Raw genomic sequence first — 21710 nt, 5'->3', positions numbered from 1 at the left:
CCATCTCCCGTTCACGTACCTAAACTTATCAGGCAATCTCAAGTGATACAAGGCCCTGCTGTAAAAGTACAAACACATTTTAATTTCTATTGAGTCATGATAGTTCTGTTCTGTGCCCCGACTGAACAGTGCCAGTTGGCATCACCCTGTTATTTTTACAGGAAGATGGGTTGCTATGACGACGGGTACACTTGTTGCCACTGCTGTGTTGTGTACTTGGCAGCACCAGGTCTTTAGAGAAGATAGAACACTTAGTGTATTAGGGTTCTCTAAAGGAACAGAGCTGATACACTGGTATAGTAAAGGAAGATTTGCTAGACATGGCTTCCCACAAGGTTGGGCGCCTCTGCAGTTCTGATCTGGTGCCAAAGGCCAGTGGGACTTCTGAAGAGCCTTTTGATCACCAGTCCTCACTGGAAGCCCTGAAGAAGCTGATTCTAATATCAGAGACAGAATCATCTGCAGTGGCAACAGGGCACGTAGCCTCCCCAGTGAGAATAAGGGCCAAGCAAGAAAAGCGCAGAGTCAGAAGTGCCTTTTGTCTGCACCCTCTCGGCTAAGTCACTACCAGGTAGTGCCGTTCACATTTAGACAAGGGGATCCCCCGGAGGCATGCCCACAGCCAGCCTGATATATAGAGTCTTTCATTGGTTTTCTTCTCGGTTAATTCTAAGGTGGTGTCAAGTTGGCAAATTAACCATCAATCGTAGCATGAGGAAACTATCCAAGGAAGACAGGTTTGCTCTGAGAGCTAACTCTGCCAGTGGGAAGCTCTGTGACATCAAAGATGGAGTTTTGACCTCAGTAGAGCAAAGCTTTGGTAGAATAATGGTTTGAGGCCAATTGCCATGTTTTTGTTTTTGTTTTTTTATTCCAAGTTTTCCCAGGTTGTGTCTTACCTTGAAAAGCATTTCAAGGTGTTTTTCCCCTGCCCAACTCCGCCCCCCCCCACACCTTTTTTTTTTCATCCTGTAGATTTTTTTTTTAGAAAGTTATTTCATCTGAATGACGTGTCATGAGGATTTTCTGGACTCAAGGATGTCTTAAAAACAAGAATTCCACCTGGGTGCTGTGATCCAAATAGATGCGCCATAGCCAGCTGCCATGACAGGGACTTGGGGGTTCATTTTTGACCTCCTGTTAAGTTCATTCTGAGCTCTGATGTTGCCTCTTAAAGAAGCAATAAATCATTCCTTCTGGAAGGAAGCCAGGATGGGACCAGTGGGTCACCATGTTCAGTGACTTTAAATGCCTATAACCACTCAACTGATCAGTTTGTGTAAGGCTGGAAAGAGCACAAGTGTCCCTTGGCCTGAACTGAGCAGGGAAGCCTTCTTTCTTCTGTTACTTCTTTACCTAATCTTGCTACATTGTATCTCCATAAGGCCACCTGGAGGTAAATGCCAAAACCATCCCGGAATAAGTTTAAGGCTTTCCTCAGTATGGCCAAGACCTATAGGCTCCCTCCCTTCCTCTTCTCCTTCCCTCCTCTGTCTTGTTTCTTTTTTCCTTCCTCCCTCTCACCCTCCCTCTGTCCCTAGCCCTACCCTCCTTCCTCCTCCTGTCCCCCCTTCCTTTTTTGCATATGTGTACACAGTGCTGTAGATACAGGGGATGTGGTGAACGGAGACAGTTACACTGCAGTGTTTCCTTTACTACCTTGAGGAAGAGACCCAGCACCGATGGTCACCTACCCAGGACACCAGCTCCCAGCAGGACATCTCTGAAAGTGTCACCTAGAAGAAAAACATTACTGCCTAGCTCTCTTATTTCTGTGTTTGATGAACACATGTCCTAGATGTCCTCGCCGTGGTCGGTGTATGACGACATCAATGTGCCACTATGGCTCCTCCCGATCAACTTGTTGATGGTTCCCGTGTATTGGGAATATGCTTAAGAAGCGAGAGAGTTTATTTATTCATTTTTTAAATATATAACTACAAACCTTGTTTTATACCAAGGTGGACAATAACACAGCATTGGTTGACAAGCTGAAGCGATTCCAGCAGGAAAACGAGGAGTTAAAAGCTCGCATGGACAAACACATGGCAATTTCAAGGTAAACCTACAAGAGTCTATTTCCCCTTCCCTCATCCTCGGACATCTACGGTCCCTTCAGGCTACGCTCCACCAGGCACCTCCCAGGCATGTGAGAGAAGCAGGTGATGAACGGTTCATGCATTTACCAAGGTGCCCTAGACCTCTCACCTATCTGCAGCTCACTAACTGTAATGGTGCTGTCAGACAAGGGGTAAGCACACACGTGACCAGAAAGCAGCCCTCGAGTCAAGACAGAAATAAAACAAGCCTTGTGCAAGTGCCCCATTGCCTACTGGGAAATCTCCCAAAGACTAGAGCTGCCAGCAATTACTCAGGATTATTTATTTGGGTCAGGCTTGAGGCTCTGGTATTCGGGAGTTTTGCTTTCCTTTTTGTGGTCCACAGGCCTTGAGCCAAGGGGGCCTCACACACGTTAGGCAAGTCCTCTAACACCCAGCTATATACTTCCTTATTTGTAGTAGTTGGGTTTCTCAGCTTAAAAAAAAAAAATCTATGACCCATATGCCAGTGGTGACACATGCCTTTTGTCCCAGCACTCTGGACTGTTTCAGACAGGTCTCTAAGTTCAAGGCCAGCCTGGTTATCAGAGTGAGTTCCGGGGTAGCCAGAGCTACACAGAGAAACCCTGTCACAAACAAACAAACAAAAAACCAAACCAAAAAACCCCAACCAGGAACTCTGGTTGATAGCCCTGGGAGGCCTGTCCTTTTCTGAAAAGAAATGGGAGGAGTGGAGAGACCTGTGGGAGGAGAGGAGGGAGGGGAAATAGTGGTGAGGATGAGCTATATGAGAGAAAAATCGGAAGAAAAAAAAATTGATGACTCTGGACAAGAACCTGTGTATTCCCCCGGAAGAAGTTTCTTGAACCTTCAGATATAAACAGTAGTAGTTCCTTTTTGACCTGGATTCACATGCTCTCTGGGTTTTGTTTTCCAGGCAACTTTCCACCGAGCAGGCTGCGTTGCAGGAGTCCCTTGAGAAGGAGTCGAAGGTCAACAAGAGACTGTCCATGGAGAACGAGGAACTTCTGTGGAAACTGCACAACGGAGACCTGTGCAGCCCCAAGAGATCCCCCACCTCCTCGGCCATCCCTTTCCAGTCCCCCAGGAATTCTGGTTCCTTCTCCAGCCCCAGCATCTCACCCAGATGACGGCTTCTGAACGCAGGAGACTCTCTGAAGGCACTGAGGCGCGCTTCTGCGGGACTGACCCTCTCATGGGAACTCAAGTTGCTGTGTTAGCTGTCTGGAATGTCCCCAGGATAACGGGAGAGCAGCCGCCAACCGTATCAGCGACGTACGAATAGAGAGCTCCAGAAGGAGACTTTTAACTTGGTCCAAAAGCCTCCTCCAAAAACAGATTTCGGAACTGAAGTGGACATAGTTGCACAAAGCACTTACGGAACGAGGGAACCTTGTTCTTTGCCTTCCTTCACCTAAGCATAGGGGAAAACTCTCAGGGCCCTATTAAGATAAAGATTTATAACCTTTATAATGTTCTTCACCAGAGACACCTTCTTGTGATTTTTATTTTGGTCTGACTGTGGGTAAGGGTGGGTGTGTGTGAGTGAAATGGGTGTACCGGTATGTCACGTGACTGTCAATAGCCCCATCCCCTGCTGTGTATTAAAAGTCAACAGCTGTATATAGCTGGGCCTGTATTAACCAAGTCATAATCAGCACACGAGCGTCAACAAAAACCATAGAAGAGAAAGCAATAGTGCTTGAATTTCCCCACAACTCATCTCAGCACTGTGACACAGCAGGGCTCGGGCAAGACAGGAAAAGCCGTTGGTTTCTTGATGGCTGTACATTTATTTTTCTGTTGTTAGTTTTTCCATGTTCGGCATTATCCGTTGATAGCAGTTTTTTTTTTCCCCCTGTAGATTTTCACGAACCTAATTGCTATACTCTGATTCATTTTCTCAGGCTATGAGCAAATGTAGTTCCCTAATTTTTCTAAATACAAATCTGTATAAAGAGTAAGGGGGCAGTACCAATGGAGGTTTCTGATTATTTTTTCCTTTGGATCCAAGCTAGCTTCATAGAGCTAATCTTCCGTCTTCCCTCCTGTTGTTCTAACCTCCGCCTTTCCTTCTCCTCCATGTAGAGCCACGGAAGCAAAGCTCCCTCCTTCCTAACCACAGAGTGTGCTTTTCCAGGGCCAGTTTATCTTAGAGGTGCTGAACCTGTTTCCCAAATAAGCTAAGCTCTGGTTCTGACACTACAGAATTTTGGAAACCCCAGGGAAAGTCAGTAAAGGCATTTTAGCATGTACTAATCCACACGCGCACAGAGTTAAGCCAACAGTTCTGTGTTGAGTAGACCCAAGAGCGGGAATGCTGACTTGGGCCCCTCTGAGCATTCTTCCAGCCATTGGAATGGAGCAGAGTGGCCAAAGAGCGCGAAGTATGGCTTCTGCAGCTCCTTCACACTGCATTCAAAATTCAGATCTTCACTTACCATCTCCCTAGACTCCAAGGCTCTGTGAAAGTTGTGACTCCCCACCACCCAACCCACAAACTTCCCTGTGCATGCCGGCATTGCGATGTCAGTATTTACTAATTCATGGTCAATGCCGCTCAAATAACCCCTATAGCGAGGGCAGGTTCAGGATACTAGAGGTGGGTATGTGAGTCATCCTAGACTTCTGCACTACAGAGCTGATAGTCACGATGCATGCTTTCTATTAGGGGTTGTGTTTGAAGTCTCTTATCTCCAATAGTTTATGACATATGTAACCTACCATGTTTGCTCCCGATAAATAGGAATGATTGCAGCTTCACTGCCACCTCCTGGAATAGCTCTGCTCCTGGTCCCACGTTGTTCTCAATGATGTTAGCCAAAGTCAGGTTTGTCATTTATGCCCTAGTTATGGTAAAGCTCATGTGTTGACCTGCCATCCCTCATACCACGTAGATGTCTGGGAAGTCAAATCTTACAGCAATTAAAATGCCTAGAGAGCATTTAAGGTTTTTTGTTTTGTTTTTTAAACCAAACATTTTATGTACAATACAAAATTGTTGACACATCGTTTAAAAAAAATGTGGGTGTGTGAACAACTGTAGTTTATAGCAATGGGAAAGTGTATTTTACTTTGATCAAATAAATAATGCTGGAATATTCAATGTAAGAATGGCAGCCTCTGACATACTTCACTCTTCAAAGCGTTCAGTTATATGCCCCCCTTCTCATCCCTCCTTAGTTAAGGCAGCCAGGCGCCCTATGCTATTTTACAGAACTTAGAACCCAATGCCAAAATTTGTTGTGGCTGAAATTGGCTCACAGAGCTCGAGTTTAAGATTTTCAAATTCAAAATACATGTATCAGAGAACGAAACTTTGGCTAGTTTGAATGATTCTTCTGCAAGGCGAAAAGAAAATTGGAACAGCTGTGGTCTTAAGTGTTTTTTCAAGACAGGTCTTAGCCAAAGCTGAATCTTCTTCAGTCCATTCATCTATGTTATGTTAAAGGCTAAAGTGTTGATAGTGCACATGCAGTTAATTTTGAATTGAGGGGTTTAAAATCAGTACTGAGTGTGGCAATTTCAATGTAAAAAGATGTGATTTTGATACCTTTATAAATGAACTTGTGTTAGCTTTGATAAAGTGGCATATCTAAGCATTTGAATCTTGAGTCCTTGCTTGTGAGTAAGCCATTGAACTTGGTTCAAACATCAAACAGAATACTAAGCACCAACACAGAGATCACTGTCAAGCCCTTCTGGATGCACACGCTAAATGACACAACAAGTACTTCTTAGCTCACTTTTTTTTTTTTTTTTATAAAATCTTGCTCATTTAATAGAAAAGATTGATACAAAGTCGTTGACATGTTTTCTCAGTATAAAAAGTAGAAACATGGCTGACTCAAAATACATACTTTAGTTAGAAAAGTTTATACTTCTAGTAATAGACTAGTGACTTCCTTTTAATTCGGATGTCTGTCTGGCCCACTGGCAGGGGTTGGCCCTTGGCCTCCTATAAAGCACCTGGGAGCTGTGTGTGCAGATGGGTGTCGCCTTGGTCCTCTACTCTTCACTTTCCAAATCAGGAAAGCTCAACAGTGGCCGCTACCGTGGTCTGTCCTCGGAGATTCTGAGCTGTGCATATGTAGTAGCCCGCGTCAATGGTCTCAAAGTCTTCCACGGTAAGGACACTCTCGGAGATTCTTGTGGTGTGTCCCAGTCCTCTGTGAATCAGTCTCCAGGTGTCCTGGATGGTCACAGGCCTTTCGTCCTGGTTAAAGATGGCACACGGACTAAAGTCACATTGACAGCTGCTTCCCTCACTCAGCTCCCATCCACCCCACCCATTCAGTACAAGTTCACAGAAGGCTGGTTGGTATGCTGAGCTCATAAGGGGGGGGGGGTTGTTTTTGATTGCATAATCACTCAAGGCTGCCTTTCTCTTCCCCCACCCCGCCCCCAAGTGGGGTCTTGAATTTCAGGATGCTGTTTTTGTGATTTCTTTTTGCTTTTTTATATGTAAAATGAATTATTTGGGGCCTCTATGGGGGACCGGCATAAGCATATCTACATGGGCAGCATCTTTTCCCATTGTGTCGCCCTCACACTGCCAAGTGGTTCTTGTTTATGGAACTTAAGGTCAAAAGCCCCAAAGCACTGACTCTGTAAGTGAAGAAGAGACTCCAGTTTGGAAGAGGCAGGAAAGCAATTAGGCTAATGTTCCTTGAGACTACAGAGGGAGGCAGTTGTACCAAGGAAGGCTAAGATAATGCCCTAGGCAGCATGAGCATCTATCTATTCTAGAGGACCGTGACTTGTAAGATCTATTTCAGGCAGTTGCAGCAATGAGAACAGTGTTTTCTAAATTCAATTGATTAGGATGATTATAATATTACTTAATGCTTTTTCTCCTAATGACAGCAATGTAAAGGGTCACTCTATGGAAAAGCAAGAATGTCTAAGTAGAGCAATGTATTTAAAACAACCAACCTAACATCTAGATGCTGGAAATCTCTGCCCTCCTGGGATCCTTATTTTCCACCCCTCACAGGCTAAGCAGAGCACGGGCTACCTAGAGTGTCTTGGGAGTGTCTCCTCTGGCAACCAAGTTGGTAGCAGAGCTGTTTATTTCAGTGAGCAGACTGCACACAGACTGAGGACTTCTTTTATAGAAGACTATTTTTAAATGGATGATGCTGACCTCATATCACCTTGTGAACAGGGTCTATGTTTCAGTGCCCCCCTTGGAGAATGTCTGCTCCAAAGCTTTGCGCAGGTGTTGTGTGGGGCTCCATGGCCTGCAGGTGCCCACCTTTCTCCCACTGGTGTCTTTGAAACTTTGTGCATTGTGAAAGGTTAGAGCAGTCTAGAGTGGACCTAGATGATGATGTTGAAAGCTGAAGTTCAGATGTAAGTAGCCTTGCCCGCTTCCTGCTGCGATCCCTAGGGAGGAGCAATGAACACACCACATACAAAGGCCTCTTGAGTGATTGCCTGATACAGCCACCCACTCTTTTTTCCTCCTCTTTCTTTAAAGCACGGTATTTTGAAGTGGACTGAAATATCTTAGAAGACAAACGTTCCCTGGTTCCTGTCTTATCATAAACCTAGTAGGGTCTCTCTAAGCGAGAGAGCTAGCCGAGGCTCCAGTGTGGCACTTACCTTCTGCCCAGGAAAGAGCCACCTGAATTCAACCTCCACATCAGGCTCCCCGAGGACAGTGCAGAGCACGCTGATGTCATCGCCACCCCTCACTTTGTTGGAGGAGGCCAAGATGGTTGTTGATGGAGGGCCACTGGGAACTGGGAACAAGCAGGAGACAGAAATGAGATCCATAACTGATGGTAAAGACAAACATGGTACGTTCTCTCTGGGGAGAGGAAACCTTTTCTATAGCAGCTTCGTGAGGCCAATGCTAGACACCCCTTTTGATTGCCTTAGGACAGCATTCTCATCCTTCCCAATGCTATGACCCCTTACTACAGTTCCTCATGCTGTGGTGACTTCTAACCATAAAATAATTTTTGTTGCTACCTCATAACTAATTTTGCGGTTGTTACAAACCATAATTTATATCTTTCTTTTTTTATTGGATATTTTATTTATTTACATTTCAAATGTTTTCCCCTTTCCTGATTCCCCCACAACCCCAGAAATCCCCTATCCCATCTCCCCTCCCCCTGCTTCTATGAGGGTGCTCCCCCACCTACACCACCCACCCCGTCCCACCTCCCTGCCCTCACATTCCTCTATACTGGGGCATCGAACCTTCACAGAACCAAGGGCCTCCCCTCCCATTGATTCCTGACAAGGTCATAACATTTTGGAAACAAGTCTTTATTATATCCAGACCATTACTCAATGGGTAATTTTGATGGCAGCCTTCAGCAAGGAGATGTGCTAAGAACTGGGACTAGAGGAGTAAGCCAGACAGATCGATTGAGCACTTACAGCCCATAGTCTAGCAGAGAGTGCAGCCCCTGAGTGGGCAACTGTAATGCTTCATTTGAACTTGGAAGAAGCCCAGAGTGAGCCTCAAGGTAACATAGACTGAGAATCAGGCAAGGAGCTAAAAATTGAAGTCTCAGTACTGAGTTTAAGAGACATAGATTCCTGAGCAGTCTCTGAGTTAATATGAGGTGACTCGGAGGAGTGGACAAGGCCAGAGCAGTGGTGCCAGCCACACAAGGCCTGGCAAGAACTTTGTGTTTCTGTAGGTAAGAACATAGCTGGATGTATTGATTAGAACAGCAGTCAGCAACCCTGCAGAACATGGTTTCGAAAATGAGGTGGGCATATGGGAGGAATGTATTCTTGGTAGCAGTAGCCAGAGATGGTGATAGCTTGAGTAATTAGATCAGGGATTAGAAATGGATCTGAAACTTAATATAACGAAGTTTGAAGGGTTGGATTTCTGGTGACTGATGAGCAACTATCCCTGAGGTAGAGGACATGGGTCAACCATGCCTTCAGGGTAATACTGAGTTTACTGATGGGCATGGGACTGGGGGCATTGAGGTCCCATGGTCCTTACCTCACAGACCTGGGCCACAGATGCACATGTAAGAAATTATTAGTTCACAGCTATGGATAGAAATAAGCATTTCCCCAAAGAGATAAGATGCCCTTCTTTCTTTATGCCTTAAGTACTTCCACATTTAGAATCTAAAGAAATGCCAGAGTGGGGTTTGTTTGTTTTTGTTTGTTTGTTTGTTTGTTTCCATGAGGCTCCAGGTTCAACCCCCAGTTCTGCTCCCAAAACAAAACAATGGAAGTACAAAGTGGGGCTGGATGGATTAGCAGTTAAGAACACTCACTCCATGATCTTCTAGAGGACTCCACTTTGATTCCCAGGGCCCAAACCACTCCTGTCCCAAGTGATCCATTGCCCCCTTCTGGCCCCTTTGGGAACTGCACACATTTGATCTCTAGACACACAGGCAAAACATCCATACGTATAAAATCTTCCTATTTTTTCATATTATTAACAATCTGGTAATAAAATTTAAAAGAACTGGAAATCAAAAGGAGCCAAGGCGAAAGGGATTTCACTTGAGAAGTGGAGTCTAATAGGAAGGTGACACGTGCTATCTGCTGGATAACACTGGACTCCTGAGGTCTCTGGCATTTTATAATGTACAGAGGGAACAGCCAATCACACGGGGATGAAGGGAAGGAAAGATGAGTCAGGGAATACGAGGGTTTTCAGGGTATTTGGCTGTGGTGGAGAAAGACACGACCTCTGTGGAGAGTTGGGGGCTGTCAAGTAGAAGTATTAGAATTAGTTAGAATATTAGAAATCCGGGTCTACCAAATAAGTCCTCAGCAGAGAATGGAAGGAATTACTGAACCTATAGTCTGTCTTTAAAGCAGGCGTGGGACACACCTCTGTCCACAGGAAAGCACCTTGCTGTAGAGAAGTTTACTCCACGGCTCCCCGTTTCCTCATCAGTGCAAGAGTTCTCAGAAGACACAAAGGTTATACTGGAGGGGCTACAGTGTGAAAGGAATCGCTTCCTTTCCTCAATTTCAGGGAACAGTGTGGGGTGCACTCTCCAGGAACTCAGGGGAGGGAAGAAGGGAGGGAGGCAGGCTCAGGAGAATCTTGCCAAAAAGGGGGAAGTAGTATGTGGTTCTGTAGAAAGATCTGCTCATTAGCCAATCCCTGTGTCATCAATCTAGGGCAGAAAAGCCTTGGAACAGTTGTGATAGTGGTGTGCTGCAAAGAGAAGTGCCCGTGGCTGGAACCCCGGGGAGCAAGGGATGTGACCTACAGCCAACCAGTGTTTATCAACATGTCCAAGTTGAGAGTAGAACGGAGGCGGCTGATGAACAGGCCAATGGGTTCAGGGAGATACTAAAGTCATCTTGAGAATATAATGGCAAGAAAGACAATTATCAAATGATGGCAGGGAGTGACAGGAAATGAGAAAGCCTGCAGAATCACAGCCAGCATAGTGGAGGAACAGAGGTTCCTAATGGAGGGTGACAAAACTCGGGGTGCCAGGACTAGGGATGGGCACATCCAGGATACCAGCCCCATGGTGGGAAGTGATGCTATGCCAATCAAACACAGGCAGAAGAGAAGGATGTGGAGTGGGGGATACAGATGTTAGGTTGGGGAATGAAGGCAGACTCACCCTCTACATAGAGCAGCTGATACTTGACTGAGATCTGAGACTTGCCCCCGGCTTCCGCTTTGCAGTAGACCACACCCTGGTGATCTGAATGAGGCTGAAGGTACACGAAACCTCTCTTCATATCGTACACAATGTCTGTGCCATTGGCAAGGATTTCTTTGGCAGGAAACTCCCTGTGGAGCGTGACTTTGGCTGATGGGACTGTCACTCGACAAGGAACCACAGCTTGTCTGTCCGGGTTCAGGTAGACAACATCAAAGTAACTGGGAGAAGGCACAAACAGCTCTCCTTTCTCTGCAGAGAAGAAGACATGGGCTTAATGACTAGGAAAAATAATAAAGCAAGGCTGTCTTGATGATTCTTAAAACCAGCACACTGGATCTCTAAGAGAAGGCTGGCTTTAAATAAAAAGTAGGGGATTGTTTTGCATCCTATAATTTAGCTATAATTTAGATGCTGACTGGCCCGTAGAGGTTCGTGAATTAAAGGCTTGCCTATTGGAAGTTATTCCGGTTTGGTGGGAGGGCTTTAGGTCAGTAGATATATGCTCTTGAAAGTACTTGTAAGATGCTAGCCTTCTTTTCTCTCTCCCTAATTCCTGACAATAGCACTTGTCTCAACCCAGGACCAAAGACATGAGGTCAATCGATCATGGACATGAACCTCTAAAACTTTCCTCTTAGGAAGTTAATTCTCTTTTATCATAGCTTTGGAAGGGTAACTTACCCACTTCCCCTACCTCCTTAAAGGAAAAAACATAAGGATGTTATTTCAACTTCCATGGGTCACACTGATGAAGCAACAGAAGAAGACAGATTTCCTTAAGTTAAAAATAAAAATAAAAAAATTTAGAAGTGTGTGTGTGTGTGTAGGTGTGTGTGTGTGTGTTTGTGTGTGTTTGTGTGTGTTTGTGTGTGCGCGCCTGTGGAACTCAGAAGGAAATGTTGGATTCCCCCTGGAGCTACAGTTACCAGCAGTTGTGAGCCACTTAATTCAGGCCCTATGAAAGAACAGCAAATGTTCTTCCCTGCTGAGCCATCTTTCCAGCCTCATGAGAAACTGTCATAAGACCTTGAACTGTCCTGTGCTGCTGTGTGGAGAATGATCCTTATAGCCAAGAGCCAGAAACTGCTCTTCAGAAGGGTATATCTTATATAGTCCAGGTCCTCAGGAAGGGTCACCATAATGACATCACTGTCTTCACACCCAACACAGAAGACAGAGGAGTATAGGCTAAGGCTAATGGAGGGGGGCTGGGATAGAGACAGAGGGAAACCTGCTGGTCTCAGGGATGGCTTCTGCTTGGCTCTACCATGTAGTGTAGTTGGGGACTTTCACCTAATATCAGGCAGGCAGGCAGGCAGGCAGGCAGACAGACAGACAGACACACACACACACACACACACACACACACACTCCCTTCTGCAGTGTAGCCTGTCAGATTTTAAACCCTAGATGACATTCCTGTCTCACAGAACAGAAACAGGTGAGAACTGTCTTACAACATCCCCAGGACAGCAAAAGGATTTGGAGTTGGATTTGGAGGCATGCGTTTATGTTGTTTGTTTAGTTTGGTGTGACACATTAAGTCCTTTTGTTTTCTGGATTGTTCTGTAAAGGGATATTATAGTAATTGCTGAGAGAACTCTCTGGGGCCAATCACAGAACACTTGTTAAATTGTTTCTTGTGTTTCCCTTTCAATGTTCTGAAGCAAGCAATTATTCTTGGCTTTCTCTCTCTCACCAGCCTCCTATGTTGCCATTGTGTGATAATTCAGGGTGGCCATAGGAATCCTGGAAACAACATCAAAGTCCTCAAAGGCAGGAGTTCTTTGGTTCCAAGGACCAAGTTCAGGAACACAGAAGTGTTTAAAGGTCAACATTGCTAAGCCCTATACTAGCCAAACAAGGTGATTATGTGACTTTGTAAATTGACTTTCTACCAGTGCCTTTCTGGTGTGTCCAAAAATCCCTGTTGAGACAGAGAAAATCTATGTAGCCTTGAGTGTGTTACTCTCTCTGTGTTTTAAAACCTCCATTTGTTGCAGCAGAGACTAAAGGAAGGGCCATCCGGGACAGCCCCACCTGGGGATCCATCCTGTCTGCAGACACCAAATCCTGACACTGTTGCTATTGCTGAGAGGCACTTGCTGACAGGAACCTGGTTTGACTGTTCACTGGGAGGTTCTGCCAGCACCTGACCAAGGCAGATGTGGGTGTTTGGTTCCAACCATCAGACTGAGCTCAGGGACACTGGTGGGGAGCTGGCGGAAGGACTGGAGGAGTGAAGAGGATTGCAACACCATAGGGAGAACAATGTCGGCTGGTTGGATCACCTAGTGCTCCCAGGGACTAGACTACCAACCAAGGAGTGTACCTGGAGGGATCCATGGCTCCAGATACCTATGTAGCAGAGGATGGCCTTGCCTGACAGCAAAGGGAGGGGAGGCCCTTGGTCCTGTGGAGGTTTGATGTCCCAGCATTGGGGGATGCAGGAGGAGTGGGGCAGGAGTGGGTAGGTGCATAGGTGAGTGAGAGAGCATCCTCATAGAGGCAAAGAGGAGAGGGGAGAGGGTGGATTTAGGATGGGGGGTTGTGGAGAGGTAATAGGGGAGGGGAATATCATTTGAGATGTAAATGGATGGAATGATTAATAAAAAACAAAACAAAAAATGAAGAAATAATAAAATAAAACCCCCATTTGTGAAGAGTAAATAATATTAAAGCCACATCTTTTGAGTGGCTAAGAGTGTGACTCTGTGATAGGGCACTTGCCTGGGATGTCGAAGGCCTACGTTTAGTCCCTACCCCTGCAAGAAAATAAAGATTAAAACAAAAAAGAAAGAGAGAGAGAGAGAGAGAGGAAGGAAGGAAGGAAGGAAGGAAGGAAGGAAGGAAGGAAGGAAGGAAGGAAGGAAGGAAGAAACCAAAACAGAATTCTATGATTGTAAGATTGTAGAGGCGACTTTGAGGTTTGGTGAGTGACTTATCTGCCCCACTTAGCAAAGCCAGTAGATTCAGAGATCAGCTTGAATTTCAGAATACAAAAATAATCTTGTTTCCTATTGTACAATGCATGCTGTGGGGGAAAAGTGAATCTATATCAGTTGCCTTAAAAATATTTGGAACGCCGGGCATGGTGGTGCACGCCTTTAATCCCAGCACTCGGGAGGCAGAGGCAGGTGGATTTCTGAGTTCGAGGCCAGCCCGGTCTACAGAGTGAGTTCCAGGACAGCCAGGGCTACACAGAGAAACCCTGTCTCGAAAAAACAAAAACAACAACAAAAGGAAAGCAGGAGTATGGCTCAATGGTAGAGAACTCTCTTAACATGTGAAAGATCTAGGTTCAATGCTCAGTGTTACACACACACACACACACACACACACACACACACACACACACACTTCTCTCACCCCTCTCTCTTTCCCCATGGTCCCCCCTCTCTAGCCCCCACCGTAACAGTAACTTCCATCTTTAAAAAGAAATGTATTAAGGTTCCTTTAAAAAAAAATTATAGGCTACACACCCCCGAAAAATATGCTAGTATATATTCACATATCCTATTGCTTTATAAACTAACACGTGGAGTTTTATCCTTTTAAAGGTCAAAGCTAATAGCCTATAAAGTAAAGTACAAATTACAGCACACTCAGTGTCTAGTAAAGTACTTACGAATCTGGTCTCCCCACATATGGAAACCATTGCCTAAGTATTTCCCATTGAGAAGGACCTCCCATTGGAATCGTGGTCCTCCTTGATCTGTCTGTGTGGTGGTTACGCATGGCTGCTCCTTTGAGGGCAATTTATTGAGCTACACTTAGGGTCTGAAGCTTTTCTTTACGTATGTTCTACCTCAGTGTTGAGAGGGGTTGGGGGTGGGGTGAAAGAACATGAAACTGTCTCCCAGGTAAGAAGACATAAATGTGGCAGTCACTGATCAAGCATTACAAATTAACAACAGGCAGCACCCAAAAAGAAAAATAGGCAGTGTTGGTTTTTTTTTTTTTTTCATCAAACTCTAGGAAACACACAAACATAACACTCAACAGACGCTTCCCCATGTGGGGAGCTGAGAGCCATATGTTCTGACGGAATCCTGAGCCTGCAGCAGAACCTCAGCTTCCCTGGCAGCCCATCCTGTTTTCTGAAAACCAAACACACTCCAAAAGATCAAGTGCCAAATCTTGTACTGAAAGCCTACCTGAACGTAGGGTGTGTTGGGTAAAAGAACATCAAAATAGTATCACCTCTGCATCGGTCTGTCTGTCTGCTCCCTCCCTTATTCTTTCTCTTTTCCTTGCTCTCTCTCCCCACCACCCCCCCTTTCCTTTTTGACAGGTTCTTATGTAAGCCAAGGCTGATCCTTGAACTCACTGTGGAGTAGCTAAGGATGATGCTAAACTTCTGGTCTTCCATTTTTCCTCCAGTGAGCTGGGATAAAAGGCATGTACCACCATACCTGGCTTTATACCATGCTGGGGGTAGAAAAGAACCCAGGCCTTTGTGCATGCTGGGCAAACACTCTACCAGTTGAGCTATGTCCTCAGTCCAGTCTTCTGAACAATTGGAGTGGGTGCTATCCCCAAAGATGTTGGCTGTACATGGAATATGTTGCTCTAGCTGGGCTACCTTGTCTGGGCTCAGTGGGAGAGGATGGGCCCAGCCTAGCAGAGACTTGATTTGCCAGGGGGAGGGGATACTCAGAGGGAAATTTGAGAAGAAGGGGAGGGGGTATAGGGAGAAGAATTGTGGGGGGAGGGCAATGAGTGGATGTAAAGTAAATAAGTATTAAATAAATAAATAAATAATAAAAAAATAAATATAAGGGCTGTTTAGATGGCTCAGTGGGTAAGTGCACTGACTGCTCTTCCGAAGATCCTGAGTTCAAATCCCAGCAACCACATGGTGGCTCACAACCACCTGTAATGAGACCTGATGCCCTCTTCTGGTGTGTCTGAAGACAGCAACAGTGTACTTATGTATAATAATAAATAAATCTTTGGGCTGGAGTGAGCAGGGACTGAGCGAGCAGGGACTGAGTGAGGAGAGTTGACCAGAGCAAGCAGGGTTGACCGGAGCGAGCAGAGAGAGGTCTTAAAACTCAATTCCCAACAACCACATGAAGGCTCACAACCATCTGTACAGTTACAGTGAACTCATATACATTAAATAAATAGATCTTTAAAATAAATAAATAAATAAATAAATATAAATAAAATTCACTTTGCCTCAACAAAAAGAAAAAATGTTTCCTCAACATTGAAATCAACATGTTTTAACCCTCCTTTGATCCACTTTGGAAAGTGGAGAAGAGGAGCCACCTACAAAATTCAAAGAGCACCCATGAATGCTAGCCTATTAGTCTATCAGCCCGGAACAGCTCCAGTGACGTGGTGTCTTCTGATCAAACCTCATGCTTTGGGAAGACATTGTAGTGCTAAGCTAGGGAGGGACTCTTCAGCCTGTAATTTGAATATGAAATCCGCCCTTATCTAGAATAACGAGCTGTTATTCATCTTGATTGTTTGCCTATTTTACACTTTGCCATATGTCATAACACAAAGGGCACACAGATAATTCTGTGTAGCATATCCTGAGATGAAAATCTTTCAGGACTTCCCATGAAAGCCCATTAGAAATTCTCACACAGTTTCAATTGTACTAGAGAGTGTCTCTCTCTCCACCCATCAGTCCATCGACTATGTTGTCCTAGGAAGGTCTCAAGGCATGCTAGATAGCACTGGATTGTGGGTCAGAAAAATGAGTTTGACTCCTTCATATGCTACTATGCACCCCAGATCACTGGAAGAGTCATCTTGCCCTTTTAAGCCTCAGCATCCATAGTGTTACTAAAACAAAGCTAATGAACTAGCATTAATTCCTTTCCTTGGGATACCATAGGAGGGGAATGAGATGACTGCACTGGAGAATCGGCCCTGCTAACGTATCTTCTTGCCATGGAGGGGCTATTTGAGCAGGAAGGGTAAACTATATGAGCTGTTGCTAGTGCACCGCTTAATGGCTGAGGGATAAGATTGCTGGGTCATAGACGTAGTTCAGTTCAGACCTGCCAGGCAGATCAACTCAGGACTTAGACAAATCTCATGAAAGCCTCTGCCCAGATCCTTAAAAAAAGGATTCTGATTTCTCCTGAGACTAATAGCACCAGGAGATAGAGTTTACAAGATGCCTAAAAGTTGTCCTTGACCTTTGAGCCTTGCTGAAGAACCTCACCCCGCAATGTTGGAGCTCTCTGAGGTCCAAGGTGGAAGAAGGCTTGGGAGGGACTCCCCACTGTGACCACAGGTTTTTCCCGTCCCCTCCTAGTCTCAGATGAGATAGAAGCCAAGAGGATTAGAGACTTCAGGAGTCCTGCTCGGGAGCATCACAAGAACAAATAAGATGGAGCCTTTAGGGACCCACCCCAATGCTATGGAGGTTCCAGCAGGAGCTGGGCTCAGGTATGAGTATAGGAATGAGCAGCCAACAGCCGCACCATGCAGCCATGGAACTCATCATTCCTATGCAGTCCACTATGAGAATATGTCAATTCCACATGTCATAACTGAATACTCAAAGAAATGAATGTTATATTTCATTTAACATGTAATTGTTAATTAGTATATATGTTATTGATATTGGCATATGAATCACATATTTGCATATAACTGCATGGTGATATGCAGTTGTTAATATGCAATTACAATGTATAAATACTGCATATTAATTATATAATTAAATGCATATAAATTGCATTTAATATGCAATCTAAGTTGCTACATGTATCAAGTGGCTGCCCTATTGAGCAATATAGGCATAGACCCTGAATCAGATAGTCCTGTGTTCAAATCCTTTTACCATCTACCTGATATGGGACTTTGAGAATTTTCTTAATTTCTCTAAACCTCGTTTCATATCTTGAAAAGGAACTCCGGAAGTAATACATTTTTTTATCCTGAAAGACTGTCGTAATACCTACCTGAAATATTCCACACATAAAAGCACTTAGGCGTGAGCCTGAACAATAAAGGCGATCCCACCCCACCCCCACCTTTACCTGGGGTTCTTCGTGCAGTGGGAACCCCAGTTTGGAGGTAACCTTGGCAGTTCATGGAGTTCTTTCTGCCCTGAAACAAACTCATACCTGTGAAGAAGATATAGGTGGAGCCTGTTCTGGCTTCATCCCGTCTGCAGATGTAACCATTGCACAGTTGCTCCCAGCAGCTGAATTCACCGGTGTCGGCCGCGGTGGAGTTGACCAGAGTCAACTGCCCATAGCGTTCACTCTGCTTCACGCTGTAATTTCAAGAGAGGTTGAGGCATCAGGACAGGTCAGAGCCTAGCCAAGGGACCTTCTAGTCACATGGTTTCTGCTTCGTGGCTTCCTAATGTCAATACCCGCGCTTATCCGATGTGACCTCTTAAATGGCAAAAGCAGAAAGAGTGTGTTTGGTGGGTGGAGGAAATAGAGGGGGAGGGGGCAGAAAGAAAGCCTTTTCCCAAAAGGAAATAATGCATGACAATTGTCTTTTCCATTAGAAACTCTTTGGCCTCAGAGCTGGCGTTTCTAGAAGTAAGATCATTGGGGGTTCTTAGCATGCAACCTTACCAATTTGGCCAAAAAAGCCCGGGACTGCTGCTTGCTTTTTAAAAGATAGAGCACAACAACGTGGAGAGAGCACACTGAATTAGGGAAGCTCCAAGGTTAAACTTAGACTCTTAGAGATACGGTACTATTATGTGAAAAATGGACCACGTTTTCTCTGCTAAGATGTGGGCTCCAGGCATTGGGGCACACCCTTGAAGTACTCATGGCCGTTGGCATTTCTGGCTTTCGCTTTGGTCTCATCCTATTTTGTTTTTATTTTTATTTTTTCCCCGTGCTTTTATCTAGCTGACTGGTAAGAGGGTCTGGAAATCCCCCCATTTCTCCCTGAAATGAAGACATTATTATTGACTAGTAATATCAGCAAACTGTCCTGATAACTGCATCATCACAAAAGCCCAGAAGAATGGTCTTCCTAACGGATGTTGCCCCGTGGTCAGGAGTCCCAGCACGCAATACCAAAATAAACGGGTTTAATCCAAGCGCTCATGTCAGACATCTGAGCTCTTCAGCACTCTGGGCTCCACATAGCTTTCAGATGGAGTGGAAGGCCTCTTTTTCATCTTGCCATCAGATCATTATGAGCACAACTTTAAATTTAGCACATACAAAACGTCTGGGTGTGGGGTCCTGAGCACAGCCCTGCTCTTGCTCCCTGCTGGATGGCTTATTGCCCCCACTGGGCCTGCCAAGAGGAGGCTGCCCACCCCCACCCTTCACCTCTCTCCTTTAAACTGGACGGAAATCTCTCCTCCCTCGGGAAGCTTCTAATTACAATGGCCTCTGGCATCTCCCCCACTTTCTCCTAATGAAGTAGTTGGCCCCATGTTTTCCTGCCCCTCTGACACCCCTGGCTTCCTGTTATGACACTGACAGGGAAAGGGACTATGCCACCTTTGTTTCATATTCTCAGAGGGGGAGAAAAAAATCTGTGCATAGCACACACTATGGATTCCTGAAATACAAATGAATTAAAACTGAAGCAACAACAACAACAACAAACTGAAGCAACACCCCAACCAATGGACAGAAGCAGCTGACCCCTGTTGTTGAATTAGGGAAAAGCTAAAAGAAGCTGAGGAGAAGGGTGACCCTGTAGGAGGACCAGCAGTCTCATCTGGACCCCTGAGATCTCTCAAACACTGGACCGCCAGACAGCATACACCAGCTGATACGAGGCCCCCAACACACATACAGTAGAGGACTTCCGGCTCTGTGTGCATTCAGAGAGAATGCACCTAACACTCAAGAGACTGGAGACCCCAGGGAATTTAGAGGTCAGGTGGGGTGGGGGGTAGGGACACCCACGTGGAGACAGGGGGTGAGGAGGGGGTATGGGATGTGGAACAGTCGGAGGGTAGATGGAGAGGGGAATAAAATTTAAAAAAAAATCAAAAAAACGGAAGCAACACACAACACTATGAATCATGTCAAAAAGCAGGCCCCCAGCTCCCTATTCTGCAGGTAGTTTAGATACAGAATGCCCATCACTACCCCATGGTACCCCAGCTTATGAGATCTAGAGGGGATAGTGTTACCTCTAAGCAGTAGGGCCTAGTGGGAACTCTCTTTTCTGGTTACTGGTGCCTGAAGAGAGTGAGACCTTCACCCCCTTTCTCTGTCATTTTTATGACTGCCTTGGAGGAAAATGGCTCTGCCCCACAGTGTACTGCCACCAGGATATATCACTATGACTACCATGATACATCACCATGAGACCAAAGCTATGAAGTCAAACAGCCATGAGCTCAAAGTTAGAAAGCTGGAAGTCAAAATAATGACCCTATTCTTCCCTTTCATGTTGTTAGAGTAACAAATTCAATAGCAGATTAGAACACAGAGGCTCAGAAAAGTGATGTCCGGGAGACACACAGCTGGTGACCCGCTAAACAAGACCCCATGAGTTAGTTGTGCACTGAGCATGTACTTAGACAATAAAATGATGCATATAAAGCATTCCATGCAATGCCTTGTTGGCTGCTTTTTCCCAATTATTTCTAATCACACATAATTGCTAGGTTCAGACTTAGCTATTGTGAACGCCGCCACCACAGCAACAACGAACAATACACACCCAGCCCTGGAGAGTGTTAGCACTGCAAATAAAAAACACGGGAAAGAAGGAAATTGCATTATGCTTCAAGAGGTAAAACTAACAACCATGGAAAGACCCAGGAACAAATAGCCAGGTTCTCACAATAAAAATGGAATTCTCAAAGGGTGGGGCGAAGAGGCCGAAGGCAGCCCTGAAGAGGAGGTGAGACAACCAGGGCTTGAATAGCAGGAGGGGGGGGGCGGTAGAGGCCTGATAGAGAGAGAGAGTGGTCAGTGTGCAGCAGGGAACTGTGCACCACGCCAGGGAGGCTGAGGATGTACTCTGCTGAATTCACTGTGTCTACCCGAGTAGGTGGTCCATGGAAAGAATATAACAATGTCTTAGAGATTCCATCCATTGTTTGCAGAAGGAGAGAGAAGCAGGGTGTGGGGAGTCACAGGCACATACATGGAGAACAGTGACCATGGGCATCTAGTAAGCCGTGGGACCTAACCTTCACTCTGTGGAGTGGGAAGCCACGGGACCACCATCGTCAGGACCCGAGCAGACAGGAGCAGAATGGGAGAGGCGGAAAGAAAAGAGAGACTCTGAGACGTTGCTGCTGTCTCTACAGTGCAGTCGTGCCTAGGCATGGGCACTGGACGATGTGAAGATCCCGGAGAGAGAGGCAGGGATTGATAAGGGCAGCAGGAAGGAGATGTTCTCAGGAATGGCCTCACAACTTCAAACTCTGTGGTGGAAAGGATAGAAAAATCTGTGACTGAAACAAATCCAGGAAGATACCTTAGATTAACCTCTGGTCCCTGTACATATACACAGCTAGGTATATGCACATGTGCATGCGCGCACGCACACACACACACACCACACACACACACACACACACACACACACACACACACACACACACAAGGAGTAGAAACAGGACTTATCATGGAGGCCCGAAGAGAAAGTTTCATGAATAGATGCTCAAGAGGGTCAGATGCCTTTAAGAGAGACTGTGAAGCATAAACGCACAATTTCATTTGACAGTGTGTGTGAAACTCTTGGGCAGCCATCAGAAGATGAATTTCAGGGGCTGGCGAGATGGTTTAGTGATTAGTACACTTGTTTCTCTCTCAGAAGACCCAGTTTTAGTTCTCAGCCCTGACACAGCAGCTCACTACTATCTGTACTCTAGATACAGGGTATATAATGCCCTCTTCTGATCTCTGCAGGTACCAGACACACACACATGCAGGTAAAAACACACGTATACATAAGATAAGAAAATCTTAGAAGAAGGAGGAGGAAGAGCAAGGAAGAAGAGGAGGAGAAGGGAGGAAGAAGAGGAAGAGGAGGAGGGGGAGGAGGAGAAAGAGGAGGAGGAGGAGGAGGAGGA

The 21710-nt window shown here is 45.4% G+C and overlaps 2 protein-coding genes across 8 annotated transcripts in view; one reads left to right on the top strand and one right to left on the bottom strand.

The window, feature by feature from the left end:
* The window catches only part of Mtus1 (microtubule associated scaffold protein 1), a 143338-nt gene extending 137655 nt beyond the window's left edge, over positions 1-5683 (top strand). For 5 of the 7 annotated variants that reach the window (XM_029480460.1, XM_021170971.2, XM_021170972.2 and 2 more), the window contains 2 exons: positions 1962-2059; positions 2998-5398. In XM_029480460.1, the coding sequence (XP_029336320.1) occupies positions 1962-2059; positions 2998-3211 (312 nt within the window). In that variant the 3' untranslated portion in view covers positions 3212-5398. Of the gene's footprint in view, positions 1-1961; positions 2060-2997 lie in introns of all 7 variants that reach the window. The other 2 variants (XM_021170973.2, XM_021170975.2) reach the window with 1 other exon arrangement.
* Positions 5684-5827: 144 nt separating this feature from the next.
* The window catches only part of Pdgfrl (platelet derived growth factor receptor like), a 60135-nt gene continuing 44252 nt past the window's right edge, over positions 5828-21710 (bottom strand). The window contains exons 3-6 of the mRNA XM_021170924.2: positions 17812-17963; positions 10667-10960; positions 7689-7828; positions 5828-6297 (exon numbers count right to left, since the gene is read on the bottom strand). Coding sequence (XP_021026583.1) covers positions 6109-6297; positions 7689-7828; positions 10667-10960; positions 17812-17963 — 775 coding nt within the window. The 3' untranslated portion in view covers positions 5828-6108. The remainder of the gene's footprint in view (positions 6298-7688; positions 7829-10666; positions 10961-17811; positions 17964-21710) is intronic.

The sequence above is a fragment of the Mus caroli genome, chromosome 8, assembly GCF_900094665.2.
Source record: "Mus caroli chromosome 8, CAROLI_EIJ_v1.1, whole genome shotgun sequence".
NCBI classification, from domain to species: Eukaryota; Metazoa; Chordata; class Mammalia; order Rodentia; family Muridae; genus Mus; species Mus caroli.
This window is presented reverse-complemented; position numbering and strand designations above follow the sequence as displayed.